Here is a 12,326-nt window from a genome sequence, read left to right as displayed (position 1 = left end):
CAGAGACAGGGTGATAGGGACAAACTGGGACAGCAGACAACAGTAGAAACAGCAGGGTACCTGAACAGGTAATCTAGATGGAAGTGACACGCAGCATCTAGCCTTCTGGTCTGCAGCTGGATGACCTTCCAGGATGAGCAGGACAGTTTGACCTAGACAAGACACAAAAAGCACAACGGAAGCAAAGGGGCAGTGGACTCTGGAACAAGCATGCACAAAAAAAAAGAAAAAGGGGTATAGAGGAGGACAGGAAGAAGAAGAAAGGAAGAGGGGAGAGGAAGATTAGAAGAGAGGAAAGTGCTCAGAGCATGATATGAAGTCCCCCGACAGTCTAGGCCTGTAGCAGCATAACTAAGGGCTGGTCCAGGGTGACCTGGGCCGACCCTAACTATAAGCTTTGTCAAAAAGGAAAGTCTTAAGTCTACTCTTAAAGATAGAGAGTGAATCTGCCCTCCGAACTGAGATAGGAAGATTGTTCCACAAACGGGGAGCCTGGAATTGGAAGGATCTGCCTCCCGATCTAGTTTTAGAGATTTTGGGAACCACCAATAAACCTGTATTTTGGGAGCGCAGTGCTCTGGCAGGGTAATAAGGAACTATGAGCTCTTTCACATAAGATGGTGCCTGCCCATTAAGAGCTTTATAGGTGAGGAGAAGAGTTTTAAATTCTATTCTAGATTCTACAGGTAGCCAATGTAAAGAAGCCAATATTGGACTAATATGATCTCTTCTCCTAGTTCTAGTCAGCACACGTGCAGCAGTGTTTTGGACCAGCTGGAGAGTCTTTAACGACTTGCTGGTACAGCCTGATAAGGAGTTACAGTAGTCTAACCTAGAGGTAACGAAGGCGTGGATTAATTTTTCTGCATCACTCTGAGACAGGATATGTCGGACTTTTGAGATATACGCATGTGAAAAAAGGCGGTTTTAGAGATCTGTTTAATATGGGAGGTAAAGGACAAATCCGCATCGAAAATGACTCTGAGGTTCCTTACGGTGGAGCCGGGGGCCAAAGTAATGCCATCCAGAGCAGCCATGTCATTAGAAACTGATTCCCTAAGGTATTTAGGGCCGAACATGATAACTTCTGTTTTCTCTGAGTTTAATAGTAGAAAATTGGTGGCCATCCAGGCCTTTATCTCCTTAAGGCAGGCTTCAAGTTTACTTAGCTGATGAGTTTCATTTGGCTTTACGGATATGTACAACTGAGTATCGTCCGCATAACAATGGAAGTTCACAGAGTATTTCCGGATAATATTACCTAAAGGAAGCATATACAAGATGAATAAAACAGGGCCAAGCACAGAACCCTGAGGAACACCATATTTTACCTTCCCGCAGGAGGAGGATTCATTATTAACATGAACAAACTGATGTCGGTCTAATAAATAGGACTTAAACCAGTTTAATGCTGTTCCTTTAATGCCAATTAGGTGCTCTAATCTCTGAATGTGATGGTCGATGGTATCAAAAGCTGCACTAAGATCCAATAACACAAGTACAGAGAGAAGTCCATTATCTGATGCGGTTAGGAGGTTGTTAGTGACTCTAACCAGAGCTGTCTCTGAGCTGTGGTGCTCTCTGGACGAAGTGAGGAGCCGCTGTTCACTTGTTCCCTGCTCAGTTCACAGGACCCTTCAAACTGCTCCCTGTGGTTTGGAGTCACTGAACATGGCGGCACACCCTGTGGAGTCCACTGAGCAGGGAACTACAGGGCGAGGAACGCACCCACAGTTCACCAACGGATACCCTAACCCTAACCCGGGGGTGTCAAACTGGTGCCATGGAGGGCCGAGAGGCTGCAGGTTTTCATTCCAACCAACAACTCCACCAGGTGATTTCACTGATCACCCTTCCTACAAACAGAGAGGCGGGACTAATCAGTGAAATCACCTGGTGGAGTTGTTGGTTGGAATGAAAACCTGCAGCCTCTCGGCCCTCCATGGCACCAGTTTGACACCCCCGCCCTAACCCATCAGTCACTGCGCGCCGGCGAGTTGAACCAACGGATAACTCTCGTTTATGGCAACAACAACCGGGAGCTCGAGACGCGGCGGTTATTTCTCACCACCGTCTTTATTAAGGATTTTAAAATAATCTGTCAGTGATCAACATATAATCTGACACACAGTTTGTAAATGATGTGACATGAATCTCTTCAGGAATGTACATCTTGCAATGAAATCACATTTATTTAAAGGTGTTTGCTTGTTAAGCTCAGCTGATCACGCTGACCACAACGGGGTGCACGAGGCGTGACGGTTATTTAGGAATGACAACCGCACATCTGGCAAATGACAGCGTTAATGTGAATGAATGAAATAACATTTGACAAGACGTTTCACCGGGGCGTGTTTTGGAAACTCGGCCGGAAACAGCTGGGACGTTGCAGGGTGTTCAGACTGGAGGAATTTCATGAAGTGAAGTTTTATTTATTTTTTTTTATTTTAGTCATTTCAAAAACAACATTTCAGGCACATTTTGTGTTTCCATATTCCAAGGTTGAAACAGCTTTAACAAACAACTAAAAAAAAAACAAAAAAAAAAACAAGAGCACAGGAAAGCTAATGATGTGAGAGGCTTAATTTACCAGGACAAATAAATCTATTAAAGAGAAGAGTCTTCGGGCGTTTTTGTTAGACATGTAATACAGAGATTTTTTAAATAATTTGAGATCATTTACCCATCCATTGATGTGTGGTCTTACTTTAAGAAATTTAGATCTATGAATAAAATATTTTCCAAGAATTATTAAATTATTTACCAGGAAGTCTAAATTTTTTTCTTTTAACTGCACTCCAACTTTTACAGATATCCAATGTAAAGGGTGTATATGAATTTGTTTAGATAACAGCCAGCTTTTAAAAAACTTAACCAAAATTCCTTAACATAGTCACATTCAAAGAAAATATGTTCCACAGTTTCAATATCTCTCTCACAAAATCCACACGAATTATTTTCCCAGTTAAATCTTGTATGTAAGAAGTGATTAGAAGGATATATGTCATTAAGAATTTTAAAAGTGAAGTGAAGTGAAGTTCCCTAAGCCGCCGTTCCCTGTGCAGGGAGCAGGAGCTCTGTGCACTGTGGATCAGAGCTCAGCTCATCATGAATTACACGAAGAAGAAACTTCCATGACAAGGTTGAGGGTAGGTCACACTGGGTTGAATAAAACACTTCACTTGATTAAAAAACATCCAACAGGCCTTTGTGATGTATGCTCAGTGGAAGAGTCAGTAGAACACGTCATTGTTCATTGCAGCAAGTATTCTAGAGAGAGAGTCAGTCTAAAGAACGAGATTAGGCAGATTGGGATACAAGAGATAACATTGAAAAGTGCTTTAACTGTTGGATTAGGGAAACTCATTCAATTCATGAAAGATACAGGATTAAATAAGAGAATATAATTTTATTTATTTATTTATTTTTTTAATTATTATTATTTTTCTTTTTCTCCTTCTTCTAAGTGGGAATAGATGACTCTGGTTCACACTCCAACACAGTAGGTGGCGGTAATGCACCTTTATTGGTTGCCACCCGCCATAAAATACAAAGAAGAAGAAGAAGAAACTTCCGGTATGGACTTCCGGTATGGATTGCACGTGTGGATGTATGGCGGCGCCCATGTCCGCCATCTCCCCTGCAGCAAGGTGCTCTTGCATGTCGCAGGGAATCCCATCGGTGGAAAGTTTTGAACATCACCTGTATATGACCATAAAACACCAAAAACACTGTTTTAACTAGTAGACGGGCTCTGATATATCCAATCCATGCAAGCGGAAGTTTCTTCTTCGTGTGATGTAGAGCTTATTCAGCGGTGAGCGGACTGTGCGGAGAGACGGTGAGAAAAACAGAGAAACAGACTTTAATAATCATCCGGTGAGGGTGAGGGTGAGGGTGAGGGTGAGGGTGAGGTGGTGTTATGGATCAGATGTGATAAAGAACAGGAGTGTCCTGTCTCCTGAGGGCAGGGTTAACTCACCAGAGGAACCAGAGGAGGTGTTTATGGCTGTTTGAAGGGAGCCGTTCAACAGACTGGCTCATTTTTATATATTTTAACCCGTTAAGACCTGAACATTAAACATGAGACTGACAGGGTGGGATCAGACTGAACTGCATGCTAAGAAGCTGTGGGTTCATATTACAATCAGAATCATTCAGACTTAGACATCCCATATATATTCTATTGGTGGGACATCTGAGTTTGAATTATCCTGAAATAATAATAATTTAATTTGGTCTGTGTGGACATTTATAAACATTCCACAGGGTCCCTCTGCTTTGACAATAAGATCACTGTTTTGGATTTACCCTTTGTATTGAATGTGTGTGTGTGTGTGTGTGTGTGTGTGTGTGTGTGTGTGTGTGTGTGTGTGTGTGTGTGTAAATAAACCTTGAGTTAATGTTATCCATGCAGTACCTAAAAAAGCTAAGCAGGGTCCAATGAATTCCCATGTAAAACAGCTTTTACTTTTAGTGCAAAATAGAACAAGAACAAACTTTGCAACATGTCGTGCAAATTTTACTCTTTCTTTAGAAATTCACGATAACGCGTATCAAATGAGAAAACAAGGAGATTATAAAAAATATGTAACACTATCCAATACTTTCATACAACTTCAAATATTAGAATAGAACAATATCAGTGCACATTTTAAGAACATTTTGGACTGAAAACTCACAATAATAATACTAATGTTGTACACCTGAGCTGCTTTGACCCAATCAGGAGATCAGCTCCTCGACTTAGCTTACTTTCTGTAAACAATAAAATAAAGTGTAAAGAAAAAAAAATAAAAAAGGAGCTCTGAAATAATGCTGCAGTGCCATGCTTTATGACTTCTTCTACAGAGTGAATTAAAGCAAAAAACAGAGAAATAGGGAACTGGCTCGTTCACTTCAAGGAGCCGCTCAAAAGAATCAACACGTGCACACTTCTGTTACCCTTAGCACACACACACACACACACACACAGGTACGCGCACACATGATATTTATTGATTTATTTCTTCTTCTCTTGTCCTCCAGATGCACCGCTCTGTGCTGGCAGAGGGCAGCAGCCTGAGCCGCACTGCCGCCTCGCCGGCCGGGTTCGGCTGCCCTCTCTGCCCCGCACTGACCACCAGAAGCCAGAGTGTCATCCACAGGCACCTGCAGAACCACGTGGCCAATGCAGTGCATTTCCAGGGTAGGCTCATGAAAAATAGCTTTTTGACATGATGTGCCTTTACATGTCATTTTGAATGATACTTGTAGTTTTGCATGTCTGAGGTCATAGTTTAACCAGTGTTCTGCTGGGCTGCTCTCCTCTGAGCTCTGTGGTGTTGAAGAAGAGCCGCTGTAGTGCAGTCTGGAGGTTTGCTGTCATAGGCTCTGTCTCAGCTGAAGGGCTGGATGACTCCTAGCTCTCAGCCCACGGTGCCACGTAGGAGGCGTCCGACATGCCGACATCAGGTTTACTGGAGCTAAAGGTTTAGTGAATTGGGACGGTGTGGCCTGCGGAGGATTCCTACGTCATTATTATCGAGGCTTCCCGAAGCGCATTCGAGTGATGCAGCGTAAAATGCCGAAGTAGGTTTGGGAGGTGTGTCGGTGAACACCTGTGCATGAAACAAAACGATAAGCAGCTTCAACGCTCTCAAGATGGACAACATGGATTCTGTAGTTTGATGTATTTTATTTTATTTTGTCTTTGTGAAGATGCAGAAAATTAAGATAATTGTTACACCTCACAAATTCCAACAGACTATCCCAATTAAAGTAATTGTACACATGGCTACATTGTAACGTACCTGATGCGCTGATGGTTGCTATGGAAACATCATGCAAAATGCCTATCTAGCTCATCTAACTAAACTTGCATTTCCAGGCGTTAACAGCTAAACTGAGTCTATGGTGGTAATTATAGGCATGGAAACTTATAAAAACGTCATGATGTAAACATGAAGACGGTCTGAAACAGGCTTCATGATTCCAGCAATGGTGGCTGATCCAGAAATTGACCTGGACCCAAAGGCACCCTGGGAAGTAGGCTGTGATGTCGGCCGTGAAGCATCGTGGAGGTGTTTCCTGCAAATGAGTCAAAAACAGGCTGCATCTGTGGCTGCATCTGCAGGACCCTGCGCGGTGAAACTGACCTGGGACAGCACTTGTCGCTCCACCGTGACGTAAGCAGCCTACAAATACGACCTGGGCAGCTACAGCCTTTGAACTGGGACAGAGCCATGGTGTGAGTTTATTGAAGTATGCTGGCACACTGGGAACTGAGCGACACAGGGAGTATCTGGGGTGCTGAGCTGACCAAGAGAAGTACGAGTACGAGAGATCTTGTGCCTGGTGTGTGTGGGTAGAGCGACAAGAGGTGGGAGGAGCAGGACTCTGAGAGAGAGACAGAGAGACAGAGAGAGAGAGAGAGATGTCTGGTGCAGGTTTATGTGTTTGTGTATCCTAAGCGATTCATCTGTGTGTTAAGGAAAAATAAAAAAAATACGCTACTCACAAAAAGTTAGGGATATTTGGCTTTTGGGTGAAATTTATGGAAAATGTAAAAAGTTCACACTACAGTGATATGATATCATGAAAGTAGGGCATTTAAGTAGAAGCATGCACTGGTGATTTCCTCATCTCAAACAATTTCTTGAAACAAAAGCCAACAACAGTGGTGGATATACCACAACAAAAAATGTCAGTGTCAATAACTTGTCATGTGCCCTTGAGCATCAATTACAGCTTGACAGCGACGTCTCATGCTGTTCACAAGTCGACTTATTGTCTGCTGAGGCATGGCATCCCACTCTTCTTGAAGGGCGGCCCTCAGGACATTGAGGTTCTGGGGTACAGAGCTCCGAGCCTCTACACGGCCACTCAGCTGATCCCATAGGTTTTCTATGGGATTCAGGTCTGAGAAAGTGCAGGCCACTCCATCTGAGGTGCCCCAGTCTCCAGCAGCCGTTCCCTAATGATACGACCTCGATGAGCTGGAGCATCAAACACCTGATGTGAATTTTGCCGTTAAACTCCTTGTTAGAGAACAGCAACTTGTGCAAAAAGTACTGAAACACTGAACAGTTGGACATGTGCATTCAAAAGTTTACAGAAGGTCACATTAAGTTCACCTGGAAAGGTTAGAATGCATTTTAGCTTCATCCTGAAATTTCACCCGAAAGCCGAATATCCCTAACTTTTTGGGAGTAGTGTAAATATAGGTGCTATTGTTAGCTCCCGATTCTTTTGTTGAAAGCCCAAGAACAGACCGGAGTCAGTCTTCAATTTTCTGATGCAATATTTATTCTGGTCACATATAAAGCAAGGCAGCGCTGGTCTCAGTGTGACAGAGCTCCACAGGATCTCAGTCAGAATGAGCCCCGTTTATGTTCTTGGGCTTGGGCCTGCCCCGTACAGAGAGTGGACTTTTAGACGCAGCCGAGAATAATTGTCCAGTTACCCGACATGGACAGGCCAACCACTGTCCATGCCTTGTCTCTAGAATGTGTGATGCTGTGTGTGTGTGTGTGTGTTGGCTGGGTGTGTATCTAATGCAACAGACCTAAATAACAAGATAGAGAAAGTCCATCTGGCTCCTGCTGTGTCTGTCCTCTGCTTAGCAGCCAAGCTGCCCTGAACTATGTAATTCACTGGATAATGCAAGAGACAATGGAACTATAAGTCCAGTTGTAACACTGTGTGTGTCTCGTGCAAGCTTGTGTGTTTGTGTGTCATTCGTGGTTTCAGATTCAGATTCAGCTTCATTTGTCCTTTACAGGAAACTTGTTTTCCCCAGCCCATACAAAAAACAGAAACCCCCTCAAGATCCAATTGATGCAGTCTGGAGGTGTTTCAGCTCTAAGGCTTTGTGTCGTTGTTTTATGGTCTGGATGCCTGTTATTGTGTCCATGTAGTGATTACAGATGAAGACCGGGAGTCTGTGGGCCAGTTTCAGTGCTTTATTTTGGATGGTTTGTAGTCGTTGTAGTTGATTGTCTGGTGGTGGTGGTGATGGTGATCCAGGGGGACGGACTATTCAAAGACCAAGAGCAATGTCAGGGGAAGACGTTTACACTCTGACTACAGCCGGTATGGAAATAGGCAGAGAACAAAAGGTGAGGGAAGGTGTTGTACGGCAGTGATCAGGTAGGGGGCGGTTCCAAATAGGAACAAAAGAAGTGAAAAGTGTTCATGTGCACGACCACAGGATTAAAGGCCAGGGTCAGACGACGGGGTGGGCCCGTCACTTAGCACGTCTGAATCAGTCAGGGAGTCTGAGCCGCCCAAAGTGTGTGTTTTCCTTCCACAGTGGATATAATAAGCTTATCACAGAAAGCAAGTTACTTTCAAGACATCCCGACTTGTAGCACTCAGTGGAGTTGTTTCACTTTTTAAATAGAAATAACAAGGAAAAATACATCTGTATGTACTCTATAGGATGTGAAGTAAATATTTGTTTCTCAGGTACTGTATGATTTTTAAGACAAATTACTCTTCCTTTTTAGATAAGATCATCTGCAGATGCAATCTGCACTGCAGAGATGGAGGCCATTTCCATTGTCCATTTTGTGCAGCCACACTGATCCGGAAAGACGCCATTACAACACATCTGATAGACTGCAGGAATAAATGTGACATGGCCCAACCTTCTCAGCCGCCCTCACCAGAGACCCACCCTGCTGCTGTTCCATCATCAATGAGTGTGGAACATTCATATTCACTTCCACCTCCTGTGTCAGCTGTCAGTATCGACCATTCCTACACACAAACAGCAAAGAGGCCTGCAGCTGCTCCAGCTGCTCCAGCAGAGCCAGATCCCTGTCAGTCCCCCCCAGCTGCAGCCTCAGAGGAGCCCGTCGCTCCAGAGGACCAAGTCACTGGTGACGTGCCACGAACCCACGTAAGGTGCCCGCACTGCCCAGTCGTCCTGTACAAGAGGAATCTGTTTTTACATATTCAGAGAAAACATGGCAAAGCAAAAGACATAACAGCACAATCAGTTGACCAGAGTAACGGCCTTTACGCAGTTAGAAAAACTTCGGCGTGTCAGTGCACGTGCAGCGCAAGACACCGGGACGGCAGCACGTGACCAGATGTGAGATGGAGGATTGCCGGCAGCACCACCTGCCTGCACAGCGAAGCGGCCTCTCACAGCTTGTGCCATCACATCCGTTCACTGGATTATTGTGACACCGCTGCCGGTGAGGAACGACTGGACCACCAAGTCCTCCAGGAAAAGGTGGAAAACCTTTGTTTGCCGACTCTAAACCAGCAGTGTGCAAAAGAAGGCAGCGAGAAGCAGAAGCAGCACGTGTCCCCTTGTCTGTCCTCGATGACCTCACTGGTTCTAAAAATCATATCTGCCTCTCCATCCATGAACCGAAATTGCACCATTACAGCACTTTAGGGAGAGTCTTTGTGACATATAACCTAAAAAAAAACATATGCATAGCAAAGTGGCACCTTTTCCAGACACACAAACACCTTTTCAAGACTGTGCCACCAAAACCACCTCAGCAGCAGCAGCTCACTCTGCCAGTCACCCCACAGCTGAGACGGGGTCATTTTTTTTCCTCTTTCTCTGCAGGCTCATGGATGAAGGAGGGACTGTGGCCGTGTTTTCCAAGACACAGATCAAGGTAACTTTTGAATAGACTGCTTTCAGTAGTTACAGTCTCTCTTACTTTCTCTGATGATTACATGTTCACCTTTTACTCTTTGGTTTCACAACTTACATGATGATAGTAGTAGTAGTGCTTTATTCCAAGTACGTAAAAACAAACAAAGAAAAAGAAAAGTAATCACACAGTAATGGACAGGCATAAAATAAATAATCATAAAAATGAAAACAACACATAATGAGTTAATTGTACCCATCTGGAAAGGAGTGGGAAGAAGTAAAACTTATCTAGTCCCACCCCTCGTCCATGAGTCAATTATATATTATTATCGTTACGCTCCCTTTTCCATATGAAGCATACATTAATTCATTATTTGGACTAGTTCTGATATTATATCCTAATTACCAATCATATTTATATTTATATACAAATAAATTGTTATAAATTGTTATAAACCTTAATCAGACATTATATCAATTATTTACTGTCACATTAATCTTATAATAATGCTAATATTTTTCATCCTTATCTTGGAGTTATATGTAATCAGTTATGAATACACACATACACACATTCATACATACATGTATACCCATACATATAGACACATACATATATACATATAGACACATATATACACCTGTATCCACATACACATAAAAAAAGAGAAGGCGAAATAACCAATTAACAAATAAATCAATGAAAAAAAAATGAATATATAAAAATAAATAACCAGTAAACCTGTGAGCACATCAAACACCTTCATTCCTGTTTTTGATTCCATTGATGATCTCATTAAAGGAAGCATCCGTTCAAACAGGATGTTTCTTTGGCAGAAGCCCTCCACCTCAGTTAACCTCAAACAGCATCTAAAGCTCAGGACGCTGACGTTTAGTGAGCAGCGGGTAAATGAAAATGCCATCAGTCGTGTGTATGTGTGTTCACAGAGATGTAACATTAAAAAGCTGAATTTGTTTACTTTGTTTTTTTTTTTCTTTTCAATAGATCTTTTGGCTCCTGAGGGTGATTGAGGAGGTCACAGGCATAGGAGAAAAAATAAAGAGAGGGGAGATAGGGCTGCTGGATTTTGTCTTCGATGTGATGCTCCCAGAGGTAAGAAGGTCAATCTAGCTTGCTTGGGAAATGGAAGGAAATTATTGGATGTTCAATTTTATTCCTCTGGAAAGCATAAAAACAAAAGAGTGCTCCCTTTACAGCATCACAAGGTATGATTGGATCATGTATCTATTTTTCAGCTTTTGATCAAAATCCTTAAAGAAGAAGGCTTGACAAGGCTGAAGGCAGAGAGCATGATGGCCAGTGGGAGCCTCTTTTAAGCCCCACCACCACCATCACCTGCTACCACCTACCACCTACCACCTACCACCTACCACCTACCACCTACCCCCGAGAGAACATGATGGCCAGTGGGAGCCTGGCGACCCCCGTTCATTGTCTTTTCATTGTTGTGTGTTCATTTATTTGTTTGTCTGTTCTGTTTTATGCTTTGCAGTTGGTTTTTGATTAAGTATGGAAGTGAATAAAGACGTTGTTTACAAAAAAGAGAACTCCAAGTCAAGTTATTATTGCCAGTATGATAGTGTAATATTGTGTTTTACTGGATTCCAGAAATAAAATAGCATTAACAGAAGACTGACAATAGGAAAATATAGTTGTTGCATTCATTTAATAGCTAAACCTGATCATGAACACATTTGTAGACCCAGGAAATACCTGTTCTGTTGCAGTGACAAATGTCTGGGGCATTGTGTTGCCCATGATGCCCCCGCTCATCCCTGAAGATCCCTGGTGGGTGAAAATATGACCAGTGGGACTGAAGTCATTTTGCTAAGCTGCTCTTCTCTGCCTTTGAACAAAATGTGTGGGGAGCTGTGTCTGTGCAGTGTTTGAATGATATTTGCTCCAGAGGCAGATTAATACACCAGGAATCTACAACAACTTCCCTTCCTCCCCAGCAGTCTGCAGCACAAACTGACGAAACATCTGCAGCATCTTAATGTCAAGAGATCTGCGGTCCGTTTCCCGAAGCAGGTTCAACAAACTCCCGAGTGTTAACCCGAACTCTGAGATGATCTACATACTAATATAAAAACATTGTTCAAACAGGTAAGACCTCGGCATAATCTCATGCGCGGTCTTATAACCATCTCCCGACGAATCTTTAATTCTGTGTGCAGTAACGCTGCACCTTCATCCACGGGATCGCTGTCGAAAGGACATGAAAAAAAGACGCCACCTAACTACTAATGGACTTCTAATAAAGGCCTACTGACTGTTTTTTTTTTTTTTTTTTTAAAATAACACGGCAGAACTAATATGCCACGCCAAGACTCGCCTGCTGAATGAATGAGGAAGTTAAATACGGTGTGTGGCTGAAAGAGGGCAAAGAGAGACAAACTCGAGGTTTCATGAGAAAAACCTGGTCCCGACCAGGTTAGTTTCATGGAGTCTGTTACTGCAGTAACTGACCGAGAGCTTCAGTTCCCTCCCTCTGTGAAACAGGCTGGAGTTACCCCTCTTTCTCTGCTTTGACTTACCTCCCTCTGTGAAACGGAAAACTCAGAGTTTCCCTCATTTCAGGGTGAACAGACTCAGTTTTCACTAAACCTGCTTTGGGAAACGGAGCCCTGAGCTCCCTTAAGAAAAAGAGGTGGCTCAGACAGCACAGTTCCCCAACCTGACAAACTGGCTGAACTAACT

The 12,326-nt window shown here is 43.2% G+C and overlaps 1 protein-coding gene across 2 annotated transcripts; it reads left to right on the top strand.

Annotated features, from left to right (window-relative positions):
- The first annotated feature begins 3,601 nt into the window (after positions 1-3,601).
- On the top strand, positions 3,602-11,157 carry LOC115378746 (uncharacterized). 2 transcript variants are annotated; one of them, XR_003930158.1, is made up of 5 exons: positions 3,602-3,841; positions 5,029-5,188; positions 9,572-9,623; positions 10,611-10,718; positions 10,862-11,157. XR_003930158.1 is itself a non-coding variant. In XM_030079219.1 (3 exons), exons 2-3 carry the CDS (start codon positions 5,029-5,031, stop codon positions 9,071-9,073), a joined length of 744 nt encoding a protein of 247 aa, XP_029935079.1. In that variant the 5' UTR covers positions 3,602-3,841; the 3' UTR covers positions 9,074-9,503. The 2 variants fall into 2 exon arrangements, 1 of the variants encoding a protein (XP_029935079.1); XM_030079219.1 differs by lacking the exons at positions 9,572-9,623; positions 10,611-10,718; positions 10,862-11,157 and adding an exon at positions 8,490-9,503.
- The last annotated feature ends 1,169 nt before the right edge of the window (positions 11,158-12,326 follow it).

The sequence above is a fragment of the Myripristis murdjan genome, chromosome 20 (genome assembly GCF_902150065.1).
Source record: "Myripristis murdjan chromosome 20, fMyrMur1.1, whole genome shotgun sequence".
Lineage (NCBI taxonomy): Eukaryota > Metazoa > Chordata > Actinopteri > Holocentriformes > Holocentridae > Myripristis > Myripristis murdjan.
Note: the sequence above shows the minus strand (reverse complement) of the source record. Positions and strands in the feature narration are given on the sequence as shown.

Excerpts from the sequence above, each read along its gene's own strand:
- LOC115378746 (XM_030079219.1), top strand. The coding sequence starts at position 5,029 with ATGCACCGCTCTGTGCTGGCAGAGGGCAGCAGCCTGAGCCGCACTGCC. Across the intron at positions 5,189-8,489 it reads CAATGCAGTGCATTTCCAGG|ATAAGATCATCTGCAGATGC; the intron begins GTAGGCTCATGA and ends CTTCCTTTTTAG.